This window comes from Melospiza georgiana, chromosome 13 (genome assembly GCF_028018845.1).
Source record: "Melospiza georgiana isolate bMelGeo1 chromosome 13, bMelGeo1.pri, whole genome shotgun sequence".
Lineage (NCBI taxonomy): Eukaryota > Metazoa > Chordata > Aves > Passeriformes > Passerellidae > Melospiza > Melospiza georgiana.
Window position 1 is genome coordinate 12338776 of NC_080442.1, and position 27296 is coordinate 12366071.

At 45.5% G+C, this 27296-nt stretch overlaps 2 protein-coding genes and 1 pseudogene across 3 annotated transcripts in view; all 3 read right to left on the minus strand.

Annotated features, from left to right (window-relative positions):
* The window catches only part of LOC131089103 (cell surface hyaluronidase-like), a 42061-nt pseudogene extending 34741 nt beyond the window's left edge, over positions 1-7320 (minus strand).
* CEMIP (cell migration inducing hyaluronidase 1) overlaps positions 1-8615 on the minus strand; it is a 100916-nt gene extending 92301 nt beyond the window's left edge. For both annotated transcript variants that reach the window (XM_058033221.1, XM_058033219.1), the window contains exon 1: positions 8514-8615. The gene's annotated coding sequence lies outside the window, so the exon portion shown is untranslated. The remainder of the gene's footprint in view (positions 1-8513) is intronic.
* A 9646-nt stretch (positions 8616-18261) lies between these two features.
* The window catches only part of ABHD17C (abhydrolase domain containing 17C, depalmitoylase), a 28135-nt gene continuing 19100 nt past the window's right edge, over positions 18262-27296 (minus strand). The window contains exons 2-3 of the mRNA XM_058033541.1: positions 22902-23081; positions 18262-19775 (exon numbers count right to left, since the gene is read on the minus strand). Coding sequence (XP_057889524.1) covers positions 19556-19775; positions 22902-23081 — 400 coding nt within the window. The 3' untranslated portion in view covers positions 18262-19555. The remainder of the gene's footprint in view (positions 19776-22901; positions 23082-27296) is intronic.

The window sequence follows — 27296 nt, forward strand, 5'->3', positions numbered from 1 at the left end:
CCCAGGGCACACACAAGGGTTATAAAATCATTTATTGTGGGTGAAATTCAGGTGGTTTATAGAAAACTGGTCTGTACAGGTACATAAAGCACAAACATGTTTTGGGTAAACATAAGAGATAATAATAAGGAGAGAGTATGTATTCATATATAGAAATATAAAATTTTATTATTAGTTGATAATTTAATAGTTATTTAGTTAGTTATTTAATAGTTAATTAGCTAATAGTTAATAATTTAACTATTAACTATAAATAAAAATCAATATTTTCTAAGAGATATCACACACCATTTCCAGGCATAATTGTAAGATAAATCAGTGGAGAAGTGTAGGCAAATATTTGTTCGTAACAGAAACAAAGGGTGCAGAAATACATATCCAAATTCTATGTCTTAGTAAAAACGTATTGCTCCTGACATCAGTAAATAAATGCAGAATATTTGGGAAGTGGAGGCAAAGTACAGCTCTGCCATTAAATGGTTTTACCTGAGCAGCAGCCACTGCATTCTCTATTAAGTTGTTGTTTGGATTTGCAATCCAGAACGCGCTGACAGCCCTGAAAAACCAAAATCAAAATGATCCTAAGCAGTTACCAAACAGGAAGGGATACATTTTCATAGCACTGCCCTGGACTTGAGCCACAACTCTCCTATTGACTTTAAAACTCCACACAACCTTTTAATGACACTCTTTAAGGAAAATAAACCATCTAGTAATGTCAGACATGGTCATTTATGGAGCCACATGCTGAACCTATTGTGAATTATATTGGGAGCATTAACACAAAATCCAAGCTCTGTTCAATGCAGCTGAAGGAAATCCAAGGGTTGAGGGTTTTTTTTTAAAGTTAAGAAGATTTGGAAAATGTCTGAAAATGAAACTTCTGGTCTGTTTTTTGAAACTTTAGGGGCAATGGCAGGAGTTAGGGATTCTCTATGAATTTATGAAGCTTCTACATGAAAAAACAACCCAAATATCCTTGCAAGACCCAAGTGGCCCATTAAGAAGAAGATTAGGGAGATATAATGCTGATGTTTGTCCCAGTAAGGAGTTTTTCTTCAGAGGGAAGCTGAGTAGTGGTAGACACAGAAGCCAGATATAACTATGAAAGCATTTTCATCTCTTGTCTTACTTCATTGGATAGCGTCTTTTGCAAATAATTAATAAAGATCATGTATAAAAACACTGCTAACCCTCTATCACTGAGAGGTGCCTCCATCAGTCCTGGAGCTGACTGGAGCTACAGGCAGTGTGCACCACTGTGGACTGACCTTAAAACTACTCTGAGGAAGATTACATGCATAATTAAGGGGAAATTGCAAAATACTGGATTTAGAAACACCCTAAGGTCTCAGAGAGAATATTTGATTCAGTCTCATGGAGTAAATATCAAAGATGCATAAAGATAAATGTGTCTCACATGATAAACCAACAAATCAGCATGGTTAATCTAGAAATCTTTATGACTGCAACATTTCCAAAATTAAATAAGATATTATTTAAAATGCACCATGCAAAGTCATTTATATTAACGAGATTCACTTTCTCAGAAGGTGCAGGGCCACTTCTTTCCTGTAATGATCATCTTGGGTAGAGATGGTATTTTACTATTTCAGTCTATTTAATATTAATTGACATGCCCAGGGATATTGCATTAAACCCTAATTTGACCAAAAGGGCTTAGCACAAGCCTCCTTTGATGTACAGTCTTATGAAGATAAATTCAGAAATCCTTCTTTTAAATGTAAATACTAAATCAGGCTAGTTAAAATACCAGCTATTTGTTACTAAATCTTCCAGAAACCTTAACTTTGTACTCAAATGATCCCTGCCAGCATTTACATTCCCTCTTCAGGCATACAAAATTCCTGTTGACGTCAGTTGTGTCTGTGCAAGACTGCAAGATTAACTAATATTAACCTGCTTGGTTATTTTTGCATACAGAGGGACACTTGAAATAAATCCATTTCATGGAATCATATCCTGTAATTTCCCCTTGATGGGCTGCAACTCTACACAGCATCTGGAGTCACAAACACTACGGTCCCCATAGGTACGGCTCTGCTGGATTTCATTGTTTTCCTGGCAGTCCCCCCTCAAACTTGTCATCTGCTGCTCTTGTTTCTGCCTCAGTGAGGTGTCCAAAAGAGAGTTAAACATGAGGCACAACCAATCGAGGCGCACGGGTACCCAGTTCCCCCTGAGAGTTGGAAATCCAGCAGGGCCCTACAGAGGGGTGCAGCAGCACCTTGGAGGGAGCCACGGGTTGGGTAACAGAGAGCTGACACCGAGCGTGTCCCTCCCAGCCAGCTGGGGCTTGGAATCACAGACTGGAAACGGATTTAGACAAAAATGCAAGCGTGCCTGCCAGCCTGCTAAGATCAGCGAGCCTGGCCACTTCCAGCCTCCCAAATGATGGGCAGGGCAGGAGGAGGCCATGGAAGAGAAACTCTGGACAGAAAAGCGCAGCAACAAACTGCTCATTGTTTTAAACAGCATTTCAATTGTAGGGTTTCGTTCTTCTGCATTTAGCTGCAGTTTGGCTAATTGTGCTTCAAAGGGCTGCATGAAAAGCCAGACTTGTACCCAAAACCAGATTTTAGCTTCAATTAACAAGACCAGTCCCAGATTCAGGCTTGCAGGGCAGCCCTGCAAAGTCACACACACAAAACTGCAGAGATCACTCTCAAGAGATCACTCTCGTGACCAGGACTAATGTGATTTAAAGATCACTTCCATTAGCACTCAGAGATAAGGGTCCATGCCATCAGAACAAAATGATCAATTCCAGCATTTCACTGATAGGAAACCCAAGCCTGGAAAGGCACCCACCTGCAGCACTGTCACAGTGGCATTTTGCTGTGTGTGCCAGCATGAGACACTGTCCCCAGCACCAGCGCTTCATGCTGGCACACAAAACACTGTGGCCAACACCAGATGATCAAGGCACTTCTAAACACTGAATTATAAATAGTCCAGCAACACGATATTGGTGACCCTGGTGCCCCGCACATTGGCCAGGACAGGCTGCACACGCCTGACACGTGTCCAGCCCTGGCACAGCCCAGCCTGCTCCCAGCTCCCCAGGAGCCCCAGCTGCTGCTGGCTTGCCAAGCCTGGCACAGAGCAGCAGATGGAGAAGGGAGTGCAGGCATGACCCACACACAGAGAGGAGCACAAACCACTCTGGCAATGTGCATCTAAAATTACATAAAGGCTCTAAAACCTCGGGATGGGAGGGGGGGAAACCTCCTCTCTGGTTCACTCTGCCTCAAGGGCTGGAATTTCATGATCTGATGCTGAAGCAGGTGCCTGTCTGTGTTATTTAACTGCCTTGCTCTGATACACATGCTGCTCTCTGGAACTGCAAATTATTTTAAATTCTTTTAAAGCAAAGCTGCTTATTACATTTTAACTACTCTTCATTTTAATGACTACAGATCAAAGCCACGTGAGTCTTTCAAAGAATCACATATTTAATCTTTACTATAAAATCTTCTCACTGATTCAAGTACTCCAAGCCCTCAGGGCCACATGACCATGGGCTGGATCTCACTTGGATTATTGATTGCTCTATTGCACCCCACACATGCAGATAAACCCTTGAGTACCTCCCTTCTGATAAAGAGCAAGGCCATGCACCATTCTTCTAAGGACCATTATTAGCATAAGGCTTTTTCTTTTCTTTTGTTTTCATCCCAGACACATTACTTCAATTCCAGAGCTTTAATACCCAAGCAGAAGAAAGCAAGTTAAACTACATCCCCACATACTGGACAAGCCTCCTGTCAACTTAAGGACTCTGTACATAAAATTAGGCTCTACAGACAGAAAATCACGAATATGACAAGGCAATAAAAAATTGTGAGTGATCTGAACAATATAAACCAAGTTTAGAGTACATGAAGAGTGTTCCTGTGCTGTACAGGTTCTATATTGCATTTTCATGAATGCATTCTTTCAGGGGACCCTTTCACATCTCTATTTTGTGTTTTACACAGCTTTTTCAGTCCTTACAGGACTGAGGAGAAGTTGCCAGGGAAAACACAGGAGGTCAGGGAGTGTCAGCCTGAGCAGCCACCCAGGGAATGAGGAAATGCTCACAGACACCAAAATATCACTCAGGGTCCTGCAGAGCACACAGCAACTGCCCATGTTGGGACTGGAGCAGGAATCTCTCTTTTCCAGCTGGGACATGTGTGGCTTTTGTTGTGACATTTTATTCTAGGTTCAGAATGCCCTTGTGAGGATCTAGGTCAAAGCCAAGCTCTTGAGGACTTTCCTGGCACTGAAGTGACCATTTGGGTCTTTTCTGTTCATATTTTATTCCCTTTGTCACATGAACATTTTGGGATATATTTCATTTTATCCTGACTTGAACAAGCCCTGTCTTTTTTATCTCATTGCAAATTAAAGGTCCATTGCTTCAGTCAACCCCATTTATACTTAACTTCTTTAATTTTAAATGAAAGTTCCCATTATCACAAACTGTCCAGAATTACCATGGCAAAGATTTCCCTGTATCTGATCACACTGTATCTATCTGATTATATTAATTAGGCTGTGCTGAGAACCTGACATTTCAAACAGCTGCACTACCAGAGGAACAGTCCTACCTCAAACAGAGGTGAAATCAGGACATTTCTTGGGGAAAATATGCCTTATTTCAATATTCTGATTTATCTTTGTGTCACAGATGGCTCTTGCTATTTCGTCCTGGCTATGCAAAGAACTGAACTTGCTGCTAATAAAATAGGTGTCTTACCAGAAGGCCATGAGAGGCTGTGGTGGTAGCCAGGTTATTGAGGGGCATTGGATGTTCACACCCTCCTCTCTCATCCACATGTATCCATGTGTCCTCCTCTCTCATCCACATCCAGGTTATTGAGGTGCGTTGGATGTTCACACCCTCCTCCCTCATCCACATCCTCAGCCAGGTGAAAATGCACAGGATAACTGCCCAGGACTTTTTGCCCCATGTTTTTTTCAGTTCCATTCCTGACATGCGAACAGAGCTAAAATTCCTTGGGATCTGTTGAGACAAATGCAGACCCAGGTAAGGCATTACAATAGAAACGCACACAGAGAGAAAAACAGGTTTGGGCTTTTTTCCTCTCTCGTTAGGCAATAGTTCAGCAGAGTGAAGGATGGTCCCAGGAGGAAGCGTGAGCTCCCTGCTTGCAGCCCGGGGCCTGCAGAGCCGTGTGCCAGCAGCGGCACACCTCGGGCAGGGGCTGCCAGGGAGCAGCTGCCAGGCAGCCTGTGCAGAGTTTAGCGGGAGCAGCGACAGACACGGCGCGCCTGCCAACTGCAGGGAGGGGGAGCGTTCGCCACCAGGCTGCGTTTCCTGGCAGCTCCTGCTGCCGAGTGACTTCAGCCCAGACCTGCACAGCTCCTCGGTTCCCACCACCTGGTGCAGGAGAAACTTTGCACAGAGCCCCTGCAGGAGCAGGGCTGCACCCGGGACACGAGAGACAAGCGGGAGGCAAAGCACAGCAGGGTGAGAGCCAGCACTCGTGTGAGCCAGGGAGGCAGCAGGTTTGCTCTGCAGGAGCCACAATTCCTCCAGGGACACCTCACGAGCCAGCTCTGCATGGGCCCTACTGACAGCAGTGCTGCCAAAGGATCCCCTCCAAGGGAATCCCCTTGTTTTTGAGACACAGTGAGGAAAATGTCTCATTGCAAGTCTAGTTTTGCAAGACAGTCTAACAGAGTCCCCCCTTTTTTACAGACAAATATACTTTTTCCCATACATACAATGGTAATTTGATGCTTTATATCACCTTTTTACAAACTAGGAAAGGAACTATCTGAAACCACCTACAAGCAAATTAAAAATTACTCACTTTAATGTGCCCTCTCTATGTATCAAAAAACTGGTGTTAATATCGTCCATTACAGGAATTTTGCATTTCTCCTTGAATAAGTATTTTTCTGGTAAGAAAACCTCTGCCCTCATATCAACACCATCTATGACTTCTCCAACGTGAAGACAAAGTAGGCTGCCTGTAGAAACAAGAAAACTTATAATTCAGGATGCACATAGCATTTTTATTATTGAATTATTCTGGCCAAGTGCACACCTTTCCTTTAAGCAATCACCAAGTCTGGGGACATGCCAGTTGTTAGTATCTGATCCCAGATTCTGCTACAAAGGACTGCTGCATCTGGTGAAACTTTCAAGCCCCAAAATAAAATTAGGGCCTTCATCTCTCATATATGCTCTTGTGTTTATGGGACAAAAACTACTTAAAAAGACAAATAAATGTAAAATGTAAAAGACAAGAAAAATATGTTTTATTAAAAAATATTTCATACCATCAATTTTCACTTGACCTTTTTCCCTTGGGCAAGAAAGGAGATTAAACTCTTCAGCCTGATGCATAAAATAATCTGTGCTGGCAGTGACAGCACCAGGTCACCAGGTAACCAACTTGTAACCTCATCCACCAGATGAAGAATTATTCCTTTGGACATTTCCACTTTAAATCCACTATGAGGCACACCTGGAAAATGAAGCAATCAATTATTTTTACAGCTGCACGTGGCAGAATCATGCAATTAGATGAAGAGCATGCTGATTTAATTTTGATCTAGATAACCCTTTGCATGATAGAAGTGCTCTGGCCATTAAAGGTGTTAGTGTCAGCTCTTTGTAGAAAGCTAAAACTTTACTTTGAGAGAGAGTACTTTTGTTAGTTTTGTTAACATCCACATGAGCCAAAGACTGTGGTATGATTATCATTGCACCGTTCAGATTCACAGCAGCCACGCTGAAAAGCAGGGCAAAGCAACAGGAGACGAGCAATTCTCAGGGAAGACTGAACCTTTTATCCATCCACTGAAAGCAGAAACAGTGAAACAGGTGCCATCCTGTGTGAGGAAATCACTTTGGGCCATGGCTAACCCTGTTGTTCCATTCCCATGATACTCCTGCTTATCTTTTCTGCTCTGGGAAGCCGATCCCCTCCGAGAATCCCCACCAACAGTGCCCAGGATTGCCTGAAGGAGACAGGGAAGGAGCAAACCGGTGACATTCCGAGCCCTCCACCCCGCAGAAAACTTGGGTAGGAGGAAGCGCGCAGCATGGCTCAGCTCCCCTCCCTCTGGCATGGGTGGCCCGGTACATATTCATCCCCCGGGGCACCCTCCACATCCCCCTGGGTACCACTGCATCTCCCCGCGTACTCCATCGCATCCCCGCGGGTACCTCACTGCATCTCCCCGGGTACCTCCGCATCCCCCCGGGTCCCCTCCGCCCGTCCGAGCCCCGCTCCGCCCCGGGTCGGGCCGAGCCCCCGGCGTTGCGGAGCTGTCCATGGTGGCTGCGCTCCCGCCCCCGCCTCACCTGTAGCGCGGGCGGACGGCGCCGCTGCTGCCCAGGCGGGCCCGCAGCAGCAGCAGCCGCGTCTCCGGCGTGAGGCTGCGGGCGGCCGAGTGTCCCAGAGCTGCGGGCACCATCCTGCCGGGGCTGCGGGGCCAGGACAGCGCTGAGCCCGGCCGCGGGGGGCTGTGGAAGCGCCCCCGCCTGCAGCCGTGCCGCGCCGTGCCGTGCCGCCGTCCAGGCTGAGCCCGCTGCTGCCCCAGCGCCTCTCGGGGCCGTGGCGGGGCCGGCCGGGATGCAGAGTCCTGTCCGGGAGGGCCCGGGAGCGGCAGTGCCGGCCGTGCGGCCCCGGGATGCCGCGGCGATTCACGCACACCGAATTCTGCCCGCAGCCCTCCGTGGCCGCCCCCTCGGTGGCCCGTGAGCCGCAGGGGCAGCGCTCCGAGGGCAGCGCTCCGGGCCGGTGTGCCGCTGCCGCCGTCGCGGATGAGGACGCAGCGGGCTGTAGGAGATGGGCGGCCGGCGAGCCCCGGGACATCCCCGCAGCACCGGGCTCGGGGCTCCGCTTACCTCGGCGGCGGATGACGAGGGGGCGAAGGCGGCGGAGCCCTCGGGGCGCACGGCGGGCCACGGGCAGGTGTCGGAGCGGGGTCACCATGGGGCGAGGTGCGGGCGGCGTCCGGGCGGGGCCTGCAAGAAACGGGCGGCGGCAGCGGCGGCGGGGCCGGCGGGGCGAGGGGCGCGGAGGGCGCGGTACCGACCTGATGCTGCGGCCGAGCGCTGCTCCACGGCGCGTCCCGCGGCGGCACCGGCACCGGGTCCGGGTCCGGCGGAAGGGCAGGAGGAGCCGCGGCTCCCCGGGGCTCCCCCGGTCGGCGCATCCCGGGCCGTCCCGCAGCCGCTCGCTACCTGCAGCCCGGGGCGGCCGCAACACGTGCGCCGCGACTTTGCACGGAGCCGCCAAAAGGACGTTTTGCTCTGGATGTGTTTCGCTTTCATTGTTTTTGGGTTTTTTCCTCCTTTCCCCCCTTCACTTAACGTCGCAACGACGAAAGCAGAGCCCCGTCCCCTCTCGGCGCAGCCCGGAGCGGCGAGCAGCGCGCAGCGGCGCGGACAGAGGGAGCCGGAGCGGCGCAAACCCGGCGGCCGCCCGACGAGCGGCTCCAAACTTGTCTGCACACGCACTTACCTGTCCCGACAGCGCCCACCGCGGACTCTGCCCGCAGCCGGTCGGAGCCGCCGCACCGGGCAGGGCAGGCAGGCGCAGGCAGCTCCCGCTCCGCCGCTCCGGCTGCCTCCCCTCCGCCTCCCTTTTTATATCCATCTCCCAACCGCTGGCGGTGCCCGCACTGTTTACAGCGGCTCAGCCGCTGGCTCCTCCCAGCCGGGGACGTTCCCTCCAGGCTGGACGTATATCTACGAGAGGCGCCCGATGCCCCGCTGCAGCGCGGAAAGGCTTTCCCAGCTCCGGGGGCAGCGAGCTCCTTGCCGGGCTCCCCTCGGCTCTGTGCGGAGCTCGGCCGGGCTCGACAGCCCCGTACAGAGAACGCGGCTGGGTGCCAGCTGTCTCTGCAGGGACAGAGCGCTGAGGAACACCCGTCCCGATGTCCTAAACCGGGGCTCGGCGTGCCTTGGTCCTTCTTGGGAGGCAGCTGACCCCTCTGGCACCTTCCCGTGGGGTGTTTGACACTCTGCTGTCCTGTGTCTGGCAGAGCTATGGATGATGCTGTAACCCAGCAGCTGCAAAAGCTCCCCTGACAGTGAGTGAGCAGAGAGGTGTTGGCCACTTCACCACCCATCAACCTGTACTGAGTCTGCAGGGAGAGGAAGAGGCTTAGAAACTGCTCAGACAAGATACAGACACAAAACCCCCATGTGCTGGCACTGCCTTCCTGGCTTGGAAGGCTCCAGCCTCAGTGACCATGGCACTTGTCACACCTGACACCTATCTCACCTGGCACTGACTGTCACACACTGCCTTGTTTTCCATGAACCCCGACATCACGTTTTTCATAGGCTCTAAAATACAGCACAACTGAGCTTCTGGGTGACACACAAACACAGATATCTGCTTTACTGCAGCCACAGCAGAGTTGTAATCCCTCACCTCCACTCCAGAGCCCTACATCCCAGGAGGACCAGCCAGAAGTGGAGAGGCAAAGGCTGCAGCCACTGCTGCTGCCCAGGGCCAAAGCCAAGGAGGTGCAGAGCCACAGGTGCTGTCGGTCTCGGGGACATTTGTGTGCCATCATCTGGTCAAACTGTTCCAATCTGTCACCTCCGAAATTTATTCTGGTGCAGGATTTCTTCTGACAGAGGGCACAAAGACACCATAGTCATGTTAATAAGGAGCAAGTGCTGTCAGGCAAAATATGGGAACAGACTGGAAGCAGAGGGGGTGGGTGAGGGGCACAGCCATGCCCCGTGCTCCAGGCAGCAGCTCCAGTGAGGGAGCAACACTCACTTGTGCTAAACAAAACCCATCCACTCCCTTATGCCCAGTCCTGGGACCCAGAGAATTGCTGAACCTGAAGATAAACATTCAGCCCAGAAAAACAAACCCAGATAACACTCCCTTGTTTCAATACTCCATAAACACAGGGAAATGCTAGAGCTGCCACCTTTGCTACCAGCTGTTCATCTGTCATTCAGTGCTGGCACTTCTATTCCTGTCTCAAATAGCTTTTGTCATTTTCCTTCCAAAAAAGCAGCATTAGTCAGCGTTGTGCCTCCCCCTTATCTGAAAATGACACATATGAATGCAGGTCATGGGAACACAGAGCTGTTACCAGAAGTATAGGAGGTTTCACTTCATTTTTAAGAAAAAATTTTCTACTGGTGGAAGTTTCAGGCAAGACAAGACAAATAAGAGTATTTTGTCTTAAAACACACTGAATTCTCTGAACTGAATGTTGGTAGAAGTGCAAAATTTGAAGAGGACCTGAACCTTTTAAATCTGCCAGGGCCCTAGAAATCTCACACATTGTTATTTAAAGTATTTACTTCATGCAAAAGATTTCACAAACTTGCAAGCTAAATAAGAGATATCAACTAATCCAATCAATTAATCTAACATGGTAATAGCTGAGGTAAGTGGAAAGCACTTGGTGAGTGTTAAGCTTTGTGCAGTCCTTACAGAACAATCAGCAAAGCCAAAGTCACTCCTGCTTACCTGGGACTTTTCATGAAAAAGCAACCAAAATATTGAAGGTGTGAGTACTGTTTAAATCCATTAAAGGCATTTTCTCTGGTGTAGCCAGAAATAGACTAGTTTGAATTCCTTTTTTTTTGAGGGAACTACTCTCAGATGAAAGATTTCAATGCTATTTCACCCCATATTAAGTTTTCACTGTCCTGAGGAATAAAATTTCAGAATAAAAGGGACTGAACATATCAACCTGTTTTCTAAAAATTGCTGTCTCTTATCAAGGTAAACACAGAACCCCCATTACTATCTGTGGAGTGGTGCTCAGCAGCTAAGCTCTTTCCCTTTCACTCATTAGATTCCATTTTCCCAAGCTGATTTCTGTTTTGCAGCAGCACCAGGATGAAGTTTAGCCCGCAGCCCTCTGTTACAGGATGCATCCACAGCGTGAGAACACTCCCGAGCAACCTCACACCTGCAAACGAGAAATCATGACTAACGCTCACTGCCTCCGACGCACGCCTGGTGTAACTTTTCCTCACAGAAATAACCAACCTGATCCCTCCTCCGAGTGCTGCTGTGGGTTATAAACTGTGCTTACTCTCCTAACAAACCAAAATGGGTCATTTTCTGTAATGGGCTGCCAGGGACGAGACAACCTCGGCCATCCTGCGTCTTGGCACGTGGCAGTGCTTGTGATGCTTTGCCTACAAACACAGCTGGAGCGTTCAATAGCAAATATCGATGGCTGAGATTTCCGTGGTAAGGCCAGGGCGGAGAACCAAGCCAATCTGGGTCAGTGGTGTGCGGGAATTCACTCGCAGGGCACGGACATCCCTGCCCAGGGACTCAGCTCTGGCACACAAGTGCAGGGAGGTTCCTCCTGTGTGATTTTTTTTCCCGGGCACACTCCCTCGCTGGGCGGTTTCCTGTTTCCTTCGAGAAAGGAAGGAGGAACGGAGGCAGCATCCCCCTGGGCAGCACCCCGTTCCCACGGAGCGCTGGAGGCGCCGCGGGATAACTCCGGCAGCGGGAGGCTCGCCGCAGTGTGCGAGCCCGGAGTCCCCAGGGACACGGACACGGGGGGACACATGGAGGACACGGGGGGGACACACGGGGGGGACACACGGGGGGGACACACGGGGGGACACGGGCGCCGACCGTCCCTGCAGAGCCGCGGGCGGCCGGGAGGCGGCGCCCTTGCACAGCCGCTGCCCCGCGGCCCGGCCGGAGCCCGCGCGGCCACCGCGACCCGGCCCGTCCTGCACTGGTACTGCCCATCCATCCTCTATCGATCCTGCCCATCCTGCACTGACCCTGCCCATCCTCTATCGATCCTGCCCATCCTCTAGCGATCCTGTCCATCCTGCACTGACCCTTCCCATCCTCTATCGATCCTGCCCATCCTGCACTGGTACAGCCCATCCTCTAGCGATCCTGCCCATCCTGCACTGACCCTGCCCATCCTCTATCGATCCTGCCCATCCTGCACTGATCCTGCCCATCCTTCACTGACCCTGCCCATCCTTCACTGACCCTGCCCATCCTCTATCGATCCTGCCCATCCTGCACTGACCCTGCCCATCCTCTATCGATCCTGCCCATCCTGCACTGGTACAGCCCATCCTCTAGCGATCCTGCCCATCCTCTATCGATCCTGCCCATCCTGCACAGGTACTGCCCATCCTCTATCGATCCTGCCCATCCTGCGCCGATCCTGCCCATTCTCCAGGAGTCCTGCCCATCCTCCAGTGGTCCTGGACGTCCTTCACTGGTTCTGCCCTTCCTCCAGTGGTGCTGGCCATCTTTCACTGGTCCTGGCCATCCTCCAGCGACACTGCCCATCCCTCACTGATCCTGGCTAACATTCACTGGTCCTGCCCATCCTTCACTGGTCCTGGCCATCATCCAGCGGTCCTGCCCATCCCTCTATCAATCCTGCCCATCATTCGCTGACCCTGCCCATCCTCTGCCAATCTTGCCCTGATCCTGCCCATCCTCTATCGATCCTGCCCATCCTCCAGTGGTCCTGTCCATCCTTTCCTGACCCTGCCAAGCCCAGCTGTCTCTCAGCCCAGGCACTGAGCACAGTTCCTGGCACAGCACAGCACAGCACAGCACAGCACAGCACAGCACAGCACAGCACAGCACAGCACAGCACAGCACAGCACAGCACTCACCCAAACCAGGCTACACCCAGCAATGCCCACCCCTCCTGTTCCTGTCAGCCAGCACCAGAAAGTGTTTGAGATCTCCTCCTTGTGTACCTACCAATTTGTTCCTCTTTGGGCTTTACTGGCATTTTTCTTGGTTCAATCATTTGCTTCTGGATCAGAGAGAAAGTCATGGACTGCTGGCCTTGAGACAACATTCCCGTATTCCCAAAGAGCTAGAGCATCTTGTATAGCAAGAACAGCTTCACCTCGTGCTGGATCACCTTGAGGGCACTGATGTGAGTTTTGAGCAGGTTGGCATTTTGATCACAGCTGCAAAACCAAGAGAGATTCCAGGCCAAGCTAGGTCCAGAGGTATCCATTAAAATATATCTGAAGGGTTTAAGGAATACTTCACTGGACAAGGGCTTTTCTGGTGGCTTCTGGCCCAGGGTCTGACTTAGCAAACTTCTGTGATAACTCAAGGGAGAGCTGCTTCTGACCAGGCTGGAGGGTTTGTAAGGGCCCACAGTCCCAGGAAGGGTTTTCTTACTGGGCAACAGTCTTTCAAAATCCATGTCCCACAGAGAACTTCTGGGATTCGGGCTATGTTCTGAAATAATTATAAATACAGTGAACCTATTACACATAAACTATAAAGAATCCCAGAGAGTTTGTTTCCTCAGAATATATGTGTACAAAACTGCATTTATGGATGTTCTGCTGCAGCCCTGGCTACAGACCGCTGCACCACTTTGACAAACACTGAATGTTTCAACAGGCCAAATCAAGACATGTATGATAAATAGGTTTTAGATAATAAAATGTAATAATGGTTATATATAATTTTTCATTTAAAGTACTCTTTTCTTTAATGCTCAGGAAAACTGTCTTCATTATTAATACAAACCCTCAAAGACTGCACAGATTTCCCCTTCCCCCTCCCCAAAAAAACTTAACCCAATCACCAAAAGAAAATTTACAATTCCATATTAATTTTCTGAAAAACATTTTAAAAAATTGTTCAAGTTGTTATTCTTGTTAAAGACTTTTTTATATTTGATTAAGGAATGAAACTTTTACATTTGCACTGTTGGTCCAGTCCCAGGGTCTGGATTCCCAGCAGATTCTATTTTTCCAACAGATGTAGTTGGGTTTAAAGGCTCCATTTTCCCTTCTAGCTGCTCTTTCACTCTGCCTGCTGATGAAAGCCATTAATCTGATGTACCCAGGTGAAGCTGTGGCTGCTCAAAGGCCACAGCAACTTCATCCTGTTGATAAAAAGGTGCTGTAAGGGACAACTGGAACTCTATGGAGATTACATTTTCTTCTAAAGCAGTGCCCCTATCCAGCTCTCGTTCCTCCAGGCCGAGCCCAAAGGTTCAATTTACACTCTGGGAATGGATCAATAAAGCAATTACATGCAACATAAGTAGGCTGGGACTTCACGATAAGTAGGGCTGCAAACACAAAAGAAAGCTCTGATAATTAAAAGGGACAAGGAACCCAAAACTCAGCGGCACACTGCCAAGGGTGTTTGAAATGGTGAATGTTTTAATGTAACTGCATCCTGCTGAAGGCTGGAGGTCATGTCCTGGGAGCCCTGGAATGTGCCTGAAGCCTTCCCTTTCATTTCTAAGCAGCCAAAAAAATTTTTTAGACTGTTTTTCTATTTCCTAGAGGGGCATCCCAGATCAGCATGTTTGAGAAAGTTTAGGTTTGTTATTTATTTGATTCAAGATTAAAGTTATCAACTTCAAGTAGTTGCGACTTAGGGTCCAGAGGCTTGACTGCCAATTGTATTAGTTAAGCATTCTATTAATATGTTGGAATTCCATGTATCAAAATGCACATTCATGGCAATAATGTATCCCTGGAATATAACAGTGTATTACTTAGCTCAGTCCTAGCAGTTATATTTTACCATACAGAGGAGGACATTAGGCACTGCTGCCATCCCACTGGTCCTGGTCTGAAGCAAAGATCCAAAGGGCAGATCCAAAGCATTCCTAATGGCACTGCTGCAGCAGAGTCACTTGAAATGTAAGTGATGTTAAATCTTTTAGCAGCTCTGAAAGTTCCAAGAACAAACTGCCATCAAAAACGTCATTTAGCATAAGCAAAACTATGGATCGATGTCTTCTTAGTTTAAAGCAGCTCCTAAACTAATAAGGCCTAGAAACAAAAGGAGAAAATAAAGGAAGACCCACTGCACGCAGTCACCTCCAGAGGCACAGCAAATCAAGCCACCTATGTTTGCGTTGAGGTCCAAGTGTAATCCAGAGGCGTGTGCTCCTTCCGCTGCTGCTCCCGACAGAGCAAGGCTGGGCTGCAGCGGCTCCGCGCTGCTCCTGTCCCGGGCTGGCAGCGGGGGCGGCTGCGGGAGCCGCTCCGGGCCCGGGCACGCCCCGAGGGGCTCGGACCGCCGGGGCTGCGGCAGCGGCCTCTCCCCTCCGCCCACCACCATCATCATCATCACCATCATCACCACCACCACCATCATCACCACCATCACCATCACCATCCGCAGAAGCAGCAGCGGGGCGGCCCCGCCGAGTCCTCCCCGCCCCGCCGGAGCAGCCTGGCCGGGAGCAGCGCAGCCGGGGATCCCCAGGACACAACCAGCGCACGGCCCGGGACAGCGGGGATGCTCCGGCCTCCGGAGCGAGGGAAGCGCGGCCCCGTCCCACGCAGGGACAGCCAGCACACGGCTTCACTCCAGAAAGAGATGCAATGCGCTCCCAGCCCCCAGCGCCCCCGGGGAAACCCAGACCAAAGCACTTTTACCCTTCCGGGAACCAGAAGGTAATTTATAATTGACCTTCTAATAGTGTGGGGGTCTTCTTGGAGTTTCTTTTTTTAAAGAAAGCAGGCATGTTACTCTTACACTTCCTGCAAAATTAATTTGATTACTGCAGAAACTCATCTGCAAAACTGCAGAGTAAAAGGAGCAGGGCTCACTCTCCTGCTGCAAGGACCAGCTCCTGCTTTTTACTGTGGTACCCAAGCTATGAGACCCAAGTACAACCTCCTGCTTTGAAGTTCACACCCATCTGACCACAGTATTACCACTGGACTTGGAAAGCAACACGGACTCAGCAGGGAGTTTCTGCGCCTGACCTCATTCCCAACAGTGGAGAGCCCACCATCAAAGAGCCACCCCACCCTTACCCAGTGCTGGAGCACAAACGACTGCATTGGAGCTAAATTGCAGAGCTAAAATGTTTGGAGAGCTCTACAGAGAAGGACATAGAGAAATGAGTTAAATGGGCTTAACTGAGATCATTAGCTTGCTTTCACAGGAATAGACCTGGGGAAGAAAGTGTTTTCCAAGCGAGATCAATCAAGTTTTCCGGCTGAACGAATAACCAGAGGAAGCAAGTACATTGGGTCTCTACTTCTATGTTTAGCACCATTTAGAAAAAGCAAATGCAATACAGAGTTCATAGATGTGTACAATGCTAAGCATAAATACAGGTTTGGGTATTTGGGGTTCCAGGGTCAGCACCCCGAGCAGAGCTGGCACAAGTTACAGGAGTGACATGGAAGGACAAGGAACAAAACCGCAGCAGAGGCGACACAAGTAACAGGCCTCCAGGTGAGCACAAGTTAAATTTGTATCAGTTACATAAATTTTAGAATGATACATATCAGAGTCCTTGAAAAACCACACCTTTGAAGCTGTAACAAATATTCTCCTCTGGCTTTTCCAAAGCACAAACACGAGACAACTACTGAGAGTAAACAGATGTAGCACATCTTACCTTTCTGCAAACAAGCTGTACATCACCTGTGGCTGCATTACACGAACAAAAATGGTCAGTCACACAGGAAAAATGGACAGAGCATCCCCATCAACAACAAAATGTTAGTGATCATTCACACCTTTGGGAGACCCGTTGCATAATTTATCCAGGCACACAGAGCCATTTTTACAGTGACACCTTGATAGCTCTAAAATATGCATAACAAGTTCTTGTAAAGGCTCACATTATACATTTAAATTAGCAGTTTGCTGGAACAGACTATTTTTTTAAGCCCAAAATTTGTTTTTCATAACCTCACATCATCCACTTTCCTATAGTTTAAAAATTAAAATATTTAAAAAAAAATTTTAAAACATCTTTTTCTTTAAAATAATGAGGACCTGAAATTCAGTCCTGGATGAAACTGCATCTTCATGACTTGGCCACACTTTTTCAACTAATAGTTCCAAGGTTGACCAGCAGTCTTTCAAAATGCTTGAAACTTTGATACAAGTTTATAATACAAAGCAGCTCACTATCAGCATTTAATTTGTGCAGAGCATACATCAGAAAAAAAAAAAAAAAACCAGAATTCATTTAAGAACTATTGGATGAGAATAGGGCTACAAGGAAAATTATTTAAGGGAAAAAACAGGTAAACAAATTACTGAATTAAAAGAGAGGAAAGAAGATCCATACCAGTGGATCAATGATAGGTCATTAATGTTTTAATTAAGAGCAAAACATCTGTGTTAGTTTAATGCAGATGAACTTCACAAACCAAACCAGACAATGCAGAAGCCAGAAGACTGAGGCCCCTCTCAGAGAATTAGTTAAGAAGGAATTCAGGCAAATAAAAGATAGTACAAGTGGAAATCTATGTTCAGCCAGGACATTGTGAGCTGCACCTGCAACTGCAGAGAGCATGGGACATAAAAAAACCATACTGAATTCATATTCAGGGTTCTCATTAACAGAGCAATACTGGCAAAAAACAAAGCAAATGCAAAGACAAGTCACAAAATTACTTCAGAAGTTGGAAAAGTATTAATCAAAAAACAATTTATAGGGAACAGGTTAGAAATAGCAGTTTGTTAAAGGGTAGCTAAAGTCACAAGAAGAAACATTGCAGGCTGAGGTTTCAGAGCAACACAAAGTTCAATGTGGGTACCAAAAACCAAAGCTTATTAGGTAAAAATCCCCAGGTCACTACAGGGACAGGCTGACCCTTTCAACATTACCTTGAATACCTGTACCACACACAGCAGCTTGGTTTCACAGGGCTACAGTCCCAGGAACAACACATGTAGGAATGGAAGAAAACCACTGTGGATTTGTGAAGGTACAATAAATATATATAAAATCAGACAAGTATCTGAATATTTATTTAAAATACAGGAGGGAAGTGCTGAGCTTGAGGTGGTGATTAGGCAGAACCTGACAATTTTGGCTGGCAAAGTCACCATGAGAACTGCTGCAGTCCTTGCTGCTTGGGACAGTTAAAAGTCACAACTAGACAACACTGACGCCCAAATCCAGTCTAAGGATCCTGGTGATGTGGCCCAGGATGCATGTCCTCATTTCACTGCAAGTGAAAATACAAGTTTTTCCTCTTCTGCAGTAATAGGGCCAAGGCAATAATCAAAGACAATGCACACTTGCACTGAAAATTAACTGCAGGCCTGTTGTAGGAATTCATAACAACTATGTTCAAATATTTCTTCCAGGCAACGAATCATGATTTTTCATCTCTTAGAACCAGCTGAACACCATTTAAACATAACCTCTTGCACATTTGATTTACATACCCAGCTTACTCTATCAAGTAATGTTTTTACACTTTCCTCATGTATGAAAATTATGCACCAAATAAGATTCCAAACTTGAGCAAGCTCTAATCCATGCATCCTTTATTCCATTACAATCACTGTGTTGCTCTCTAGCAACAGGACACAAACTGCAATCAATCGCAATCAATTTATACAACAATCTGAGGCTTACAGTACATTTAAGGCCTTTAAATTTGGAACAATTAGACCTATCCTAGCAGTGTAACAATTTTTAAGTGTTTTGCATTTCTGATGCATAATCTGTGCGATTCCAGTGTCAAAGAATCAAATTACTCCTAAACTAAAAAGATCAGCTCAATGAAAATTTAGTTACATAATTCATCAAAACATAAATGTGTAAATTCTATTTTTTTTTTCTTGTCCTGGAAACTTTATAAAACTTTAATAGCAAAATAATATAGGGATAAAAACATATTTTAACAAAATGTATTCAATCATATACAAACCAGAATTTTGCAGTTTATTGTAACTAGACTTAAATTAAAACTACCAATTAAGAATCTATGCACAATGTAAATTCAAATATGTACAGTACTTTTAAAAAGTCTACAGGAATGCTTTACAGAAGGAAATGTCTGTTATGGCTATTATTCAGACAATCTGAATATTAAAATGAGTTTTCTAGTAGTAAATTTACACATTTATTTTTAAACAAAAGCAGTTTTGTCCCTAGATCCTTTAAGAATATTCCAGTTATGTTTATACAACTAATGGAGAGGTCGTTACAGAGTTTAGCCCCATATAGTAGTTTGTTTATTTTCAGGTAAAAGTATATTTAAATAATTTACTTGGGAAGATCAGTAAGTTAACAAAAGAACACTAGAAGGGAGGAGGGGGAACTTCATCACAATAACTTTCCAGTTACAATACCACAGCTAGAAACTTCACAGAGAAAGTACTCCCTTAGATTGAACCCATGATTGTTCAGAACAAGCTGTAGCTCATAACAGTTGTGTTCTCCACTCCGAGAACACAATGGGGAAAAAGTCTTTGTAGGACAGAATTATAAATGATCTGAAGTGAGACAGAGAAAACTGATCTTTGATTAATACAGCACTAGGTAAAAAGTGTCCCCATAAGCAGCTAGGATTCCCACTTCCTTCAGGGCAATGAAGCTAAAAATTGTTGGAATTACAGTAGTTGACCATATTTGTGTGCATTAGTAGAATCATTTCCAGATAGAAAAGACAAATTTCATCAGATGTTTGATTAGAACACCCCCAAGACAGGGTATTTCTTCATAGTATAAAGCTATTACAGCTATCCAGTTAAAGCATGTGCAAAACCAGGTAATTTCTTCCGTTCACAGTAACTGAGGTAAAATCAGGTAGACTTCTTCAGGAGTTGGGAAGTTCATGAGATATGAACTGTTTTAGTCTCTCTAAGTACTGTGCATAAAGCTCTATGTCATTATGCCCAGCCCCTTCCACCCAGAGGGGCTCTACTGCTCGTGGACACCGCTCGTACATGGCCAGGCCATGGGAGAAATCGATCACCTCGTCCTCGGTACCGTGGATGACCAGCACAGGAGAGGTCACTTTAGAGATCTTGTCAATGCTGGGGGAAGGAAAAGAAAGACACAGCTCAGTTTGAGGCTTTCAGTTTCACATCATTAGAGAAAGCAAGCTTAACTGTTGACACACACAACCCAGTTACCACAGGATATTTTTAAAAGGCTGCAGACCACTGGAATTGTGCACAAGTGAAATGGGACAAGGCTCATTCCCAAACCACAGGTGTGAAAAAGGAGCTTGCAATGCCACCACCACCATCCCACCAGTGCTAACAGCACCAAGTTTGAGTGGGCAGCATGCAAATAAAGTTTGGCACCCAAAAATCACCCACCAAAAGAGTTACTGTATCTATAACACAAAGCACTGTGAAGCAAGTAAGATTCCACGGGACATTCTGCAAGCATGGACTCTTCTCATGTGACACATTATCACCTTCCAATTTAACAGCTTAGGAACTAATTAAATACGTTCCAGTCATAAGATTTCATTAACAACAACAAAAAAAAGGCTTTGGCTCATGGAGCTTAAACCTGTCTTTGAACCCCCAAATTAGGCAGATTCTGCTAAAGGAAAACAATCTGTTCTATTGATTGTTTAAGTTCAAAGAATGAAATAGAAAACTGTGGGAGAAGAGCAATACACAGGGATATTTAAATGCAAACCACAGAAATCACACAGGATTTTCCTTTATGTAACCAGCCTCCTTGCCAGCTGTGACTGCAAAGTGGCTTTAGAGTAACATTTTTCCTTTTGTCCAGATACCTTTAGCCGACCAATACAGCTTGAGACTACCTGTCACAGGAAAATGGCTTCTGAGGGAACAGAAGAGTGACAAAGGCACCTTCCCACTGAAGGGGTCAGGCCAGAAAACCCCAATTATGAAGCATCCTGGCAGCACATGAACTTGCAAGCAGTGAGGAGCAGCTTTCTCTGACTCTCCTCACACAGGCCCCAGCTTTTATTTCCAGCCAGCCATTTCACGCTGGTAATTACCAATGATTCCAAATCTGTGCAGAGACACCATGTGCTAATGAACTCTCAGCTTCCTACCTGCTCCACTTCCATCAACAAATGCAAGAATGTGGAGAAATGAGTGCTGCTACTACTCAATTTTATGGGAGGATAAATCTATTTTTTTATGGTAACAAATAAAAGGTGTTTGGATTCTCCTGCTCCTGAAGAAAAAGAAGGCATGCAATTTTGTCATGACCATTGATTTTACAAAAATATCAAGACTGCTTAAAATTATTTTAAAAATAGAGATGGCAGCATACCCTGACTTAAAAACAGGTTAAAATGTTTTATGAAAATTTAAAGTTAACTAAAAAGATGTAAACTGAAGCACTAAGCCTCACACTTAAAAACCTCAACATTCAGCATTCTAGAGAACTGCCATTGGTACTGAGTGTAAACAGATTTCTGTCTCTGTCTCTATAGCTGTGAAAAAACCCCCGGGTTTCATGCAATTTAAGGTACTATTTAAAATTAAAATGCAGCCTTATTTCACTTTTCTTGTGTGGAACTGGAGCTGTGTGCAACTACACTGAATAAAAAAAAATCCCAACATAAAAGAGGCATCAGAATAATGCAGATTTTGTTTTTTCCCATAATTTTAATCTAAAAATTAGTATCATAGTCAAATGTAAATATTTTATGATTAATATGCTGCATAAACTGAAGTTTTAAGCCCATGAAAGGTCTGGTATAAAAGATCTATCAGCTAAAACAGCTACAGAGATATTTATGCATAATTTTTGTGACTAGACACTAAGTTCTCATTTATTGTAGGAAATCCCTTTCACTTCAGTATTCATATAATGAAACAATTTTTTTCACATATATTCACAGACCATTAAGCCAGATAATATTTATATTTTGCAGAAAACTGGAAGGCATCCCATTGCCAAGTCAGCGACTCATAAAGCAGTATTTAAACTGCACATTAGCCTTACTTAGTATTCTCAGCCACACAGCTCTGCAGCTAGAAACATCTACAGAGACCAAATTCTCATGGTGTCCCAACATAAAATGCACATAATAGCAACTCACTGTAGGTGCATACAGAACTATTTTGTTTCCCACTGTGAAGACAGACAGTTGAGCTGCACACACTCACAAAGAGCACTGCTGTTTATTTTCACTGTTCCCAGTACCAGGGAAGTCAGACTGACAGCAATGAACAGCTCAGTAGGGCAAGAACAAAATACTCAAGTGCTACAGCACATCTGCTGTCACTGTTCCCCTTCCCACTTTTCTTTTTAAAGCTGTTGTTTGATTTGGCTTGTAACAGCTAATCACTGTTACTTCTGTAATCAGAGCTATGTTTTAAGGCTTTGCTTTTTCCTCTCTTGCAGAAGCATTTGTAAATATTGGATTTCAGGTTTGAGAATGATGAATGAGCTGGAGTTTAAGTGCTTCAAATTCAATCTACACCTCCAACAAGTTAATTAATTAACTAATAATATGTTTGTAAGGATTCTAAACATGGGAACTGTGAGAGCCACTATTACTTCATCACCATTCTTTCTAGCTGTTCTGGCTTATGGATTTTTACCTATGGCCTCCCACAGCTGCTAATTTTAATCTGTTGTAACCAAAATGAGACAGAAATAGGAAATGCAATAAATATTCCTTACTATACTTATCACAAGCATGACTTTGTGAAGTTAAGCCAAGTTTTGACCAAGACTTCAGTGAGTGTCTGTTTTATCTTCTCCCTTCCATGGACCACTAAGTTTTTTACTTGTGCTTCCCCTTGCCCTGCTATAGAGACACTGGTTTCCCTTCTCATATTCTCCCATAACTTAAACTGGATCCAATGAGAAGTTCTAAAAGACTCCCAGAATATCTGCTGCTCCCATGACCTCTACTATTCCCAAACAGTTGGGTACTCCAGGTCTGTTGCAATTGCTTTTCCTGTGAAAACTAGACAAAAAAAGCAGATGCTTTATCTTAAAACTAGTTGTATAATTTTCTAGAGCTTCTTAAAACAAGCTTAATATCTTCTAAAAGATGGGACAGGGACTTTGTTTTGGTCACAAAATCAGGATCCTACAAGATGCCCCCCTGCAGGGAGGACCAAATGCAAGTCTCAGTATCTACCCACACCACCAGTCCCTTTTAAACACCATGGTGAGCAGAGAACCCCCCTTGCAGCAGTGACACATACCTTGGGAAAGCATCAAAGCAGTAGGTTTTCCTGGTGTCAGGAAAAGCCACCCTTAAGCCAGACATCAGGGGAGAATGGAGGATCACAGCTGCACACTCGTACCGAGATGCCAGGTCTACTGTGGGGACAGTACCAATGCTCTGGCCATACAGGATAATGTTCTCAGGACTGACACCATACCTGCAGAGAAAAGAAAGAGCCATTTAAAACAAAAACGCCAAAACACAACATATTTCACATCCATTGAAGACAGAAAAGAACACATTTCTAGTAGAAAATAATTTGTGTAAAAGATGTCTTTTTGACAATCTACACCATCTACAGTGCTGTGGTCACTGCTGTGACAGTGAAAAGCAAACCCTGCTATACCCATGTACACCTGGAAGGTTTCAATTTCCTTACAAAGCTGCTTGCAAGGCCTGGAGAATACTCAACTTTCAAGCAGCTAAATTATTTGGTATATGCAAAAAGAGAAAATTAAAATGACAGTAGAAGAAAGATCAATTAATAATTAAAATTAAGAATAATCCAGTACTAATCGTCCAATTACAGGCTGTCAGGACTGCCTTGTTTCATGATGAAATATAACTAGACTGGATTGCAGCCTCTGTGAAACTGAAATTTTCTTAATATTTTTATACTGCTGAGCATAAGGGTGCTTTTGGCATCTACTGTTATATGAATAAGCAACTGTATAAAAATATCTCTCAGGAGTAAAATTTTATCCTCTTGGTAACCAAGCAGCAGCTGATGCTGGCAGTCTGTCACCACAGCCACAGGCTGATGTTTTTAAAGAGATGTTGTGCAGCTTTTTTAGCAGATTTTTTTCTCTTTTAGTGTTAGACATGGTCCAGCACACAGCAGGGCCTGGCTGACTCGGTTAACAGGACCTTGGAACAAAATCTTGGCATCACAGACTTTGTTCCAGCTGCTGGGTGGGGAGGGCTGGAGGCATGCACCCCAAAGGCACCACATGCATCCAGCCCATCTGCCAGCTGTTGCAGCATATTAAACACAGGCAGAAATGCAACAGCATCAGGGATACACGAGAAAACAGGACTGGAACATGATCACCCACGTGGCATTTCAGTGGGCATGGAATGATATTAATGCTGGTAGGTTTTGCAATGCCACCCTGAACAGCAGTATCATGATAAATGTGAAGTTTCCTTTCTAAAAGGTTTACAATATAAGCAGAATGTGGAAACAGATGTTTGAATGAGAATCACAGGATAACAGGACAGCATAGAGTGACAAGAGAATTCAACACATCCAATTGCCTTAGTATGGCAAATTTCTCCAACACTGATCAGCTTTAGACTCACTCCTTTTGATGTTAATTTGTTTCTGAAAACATCTCATATTGTAGGGGGAGAAACTTGCTGTTGTGGCAATAGGTACTCCAGAGAAAAAGCTGTTTCACAGTATGCCAAGTAAAGTCAGATACAGTCTATAGCATCATTTAAAAAGCCCAGAGATACATCTAAATTTAAAGTAGCCCTTCATCACTACAACTATTCCAACTCCACAGAAAGGAAGAGTGACAATCTGGACAAAAGGAATAATTGTAAAAGGGTCTTAAGACACTGAGTTAGTGCACTCTTAGCCTGTCATTACAGCAAATGTCTTCTGCTTTACAATCCTACTGACTAACCAACTAAAAGAATCTCTGGGGCTGTTTTATTTAGGGACAGTTCCCCTTTACAAGACAGAAGAGTTACTGTAACAGATTTATCTTCTAAAGCCCTTTACCATTAGGTCATCACTCAGCAAGCGAGACATGGAGCTTACAGCAAACATCAGCAGAAACTGCTACATGTAATATTTATTTATCCTGAGGCCAAAGGACATAGGACAACTCATGAGCAAAGGCCATGAATAATTGAGCTGGGCAAGGTCCTCAGAGCTGAGGGTTTGGCTCCATGATGCTCTCTGTTCTCACAAACACTGCCCAGTGGTGACTCAGCAAGCCCAGGTACAGACCCACCTGGGGGCTTTATGTTTAAAACACAGTTCTTAAAGCAGAGGCTGAGTCCGTCCCCCACTCTCTGCAAACTTCCTTGTGTTAGATCCTTGCACAACAGGGGCAGTGATACAGAAAGTGAAAGAGAAGAGGGGAAGGGCAGATGTGGGTAAGAAGGCAGCAATGAAAGGGAAACTGGGTGACACAGAAAAAGGGACAGAATATGGTAGAAAAAAGCAAAAGACACTCTGGAAAGGAGGAATCCTGTTACAGTCTGCTCTCCTATTAAGGAAGAAAGTCTTTCCACCAGCTAAACAGCAGCCCCTAAAAATAACTTCCTTGAAACACACAAGCTTTGGTCTCTGTGGAAACAGAGCTCCATCCGAGGGAGCAGGAGAGCCAAGGAAAATTTCTGGATATGCTTGGGCACTTCTCCTGTGGAGCCCCATCAGAGAGTTCTAAACAAGCAGGGCAAGACAGCAATGTGGAAAGCAGCCTTCAGCAAAGCCAAAGCAGGAAACAGCTCAGTTACCATGGGCATATGCAAAACCCTGCTTTGACAAAGGTGGGGGAAAAGAGAAGAAAAAAGGGCAGGCGTGCTTTTTTTCCAGAAGGGAACTCCATTACTGAGAACTGCAGCTACTGCTGTATGAATCATGCAAGCATTTCTGCTTCCCCTTTCCCATGAACACAAGTGGGAAAGCTCAAAGTTCTCCAGCCTATTCCAGTCTCAATAAACCACAAGTACATGGTGTGGCTTACACATTCCAGTTACCTTCACAAGCAGTAAGTTCCCCATACCTAGAGCTTCAGTCCAGGTCTAGCTAAGGCCCCAAAACACCCCACAGTCTATAATAACAGTAGTTTGTTTTGGGTTTTTTTTCCCTGTGTTTTGCCTCAGTAAATACAAATGAGGTTTACCAGCATTTCTGGTCTCCCCATGCTAGCATGAACTACGTGCACAGAAGCTGGTTATTAAGAATCCACACTCCAGACTCTTCTACTTATTCAGAGTAATAAGAGATCTCAGTCATGCCAGCAGATCCCCTGCTTGGCTGTATGGCTGTGGCTCAGGCCATGTCCCTCCTCATTTTCCTCATACAACAGCGATGATGGCATCAACTGCCATGCAAAGTACCTCAGACTTCCTGGATGACAGCACTATGTGCAAACCATGTATTATCTCAAAGCATCTTTAATTATGAGCCTAAGATCCTGAATCCCTGCTCCCCCCAGGGCTCCAGCTTTGAGCCATAGAGCTGGAAAGTTTACCATTGCTATTTTTACTCTCTCCTTGCTCAGTGCAGAGTGCCAGTGGAATGCTGCTGCAGGGACTCCAGAGCGTCACAGCTGAAACCCTGAAATGTTCACAGCCAAAGCTGCCAGTCCTCAAAAGTGCCAAATACATATTCATTAGTGAGGCCAGTCCTTCTGCCAGGCTTACTGAATCCATGAAGTCAGCCTCACCTTGTATTTTCAGTTTGAATTTTTATGACATTTTCTGTCCCTTTACCCCTTACCTGAACAGGAAAGCAGAGAGAGCAGCCTGTACTCAGTAACAGCAATAAATCAGTTTTCAGGAACTGTCCATGCAGGGAATTTTGATGACACAAACCCCACTCCATAATGCTATGAGACTTAGTGTTTAACTGCTGCTAAACTCAGGCAGGGAGTGATGGGCAAGTTCTTCCTTACAACACAAAATACATAAATTTACAAGGCCAGGAAAATGAGGTAACCAGCTCCTGCATTCTCACAAGGGGACCGAGTCTGAAACTGGGCACTCCCTTCTCCAGCAAACACCAATTAAATAAATCATTTTCAAGACACAAAGAAAATCTAGCACACATCAGGAATAACACAAATCATGTCCCAGTTTGGGGGAAACAGTGACTGCTACAGTAGCTTTACTAGAACATACATGTACTCAGCCCTTCATAACCTGTTCAAGTCTAGTTCTTCCTGTTTGCACAAACCCATTTGTCACAAAATACTATTTATCACCTTTTCAAAATGAATTATCTCTAAGTTTAATAATCCAGAGAAATTTAGATCACTAGCTAAGAACCACAGATAGGTATTTTCTAGCATCATGATACATTTCCATAAGGTATCCATATATATTTTCAGAAATAAGTGGCTATTTAATCCTGTATGAATCTAAAAAATCCAATTTTGGGGGTAGAAAGGAAAACAAAAATCCTCAATTAGGTAAGTCACAGCAGATTGCATATATTGAGTATGATTTTATGTTGTGTGACTTTTATATTAAAATAAATCAACACTAGCAACTTAGTCAATAACGATTATTGCAAGAAATTTACAATATCAGATCAAAACACTGCATTTTGCATTGTGCTTCAGCAAGTACCACTCCAGCATGTCAGCCAAAATATTAGAGAAATTACAGCAGATTTTCAGTCTAAATGCCA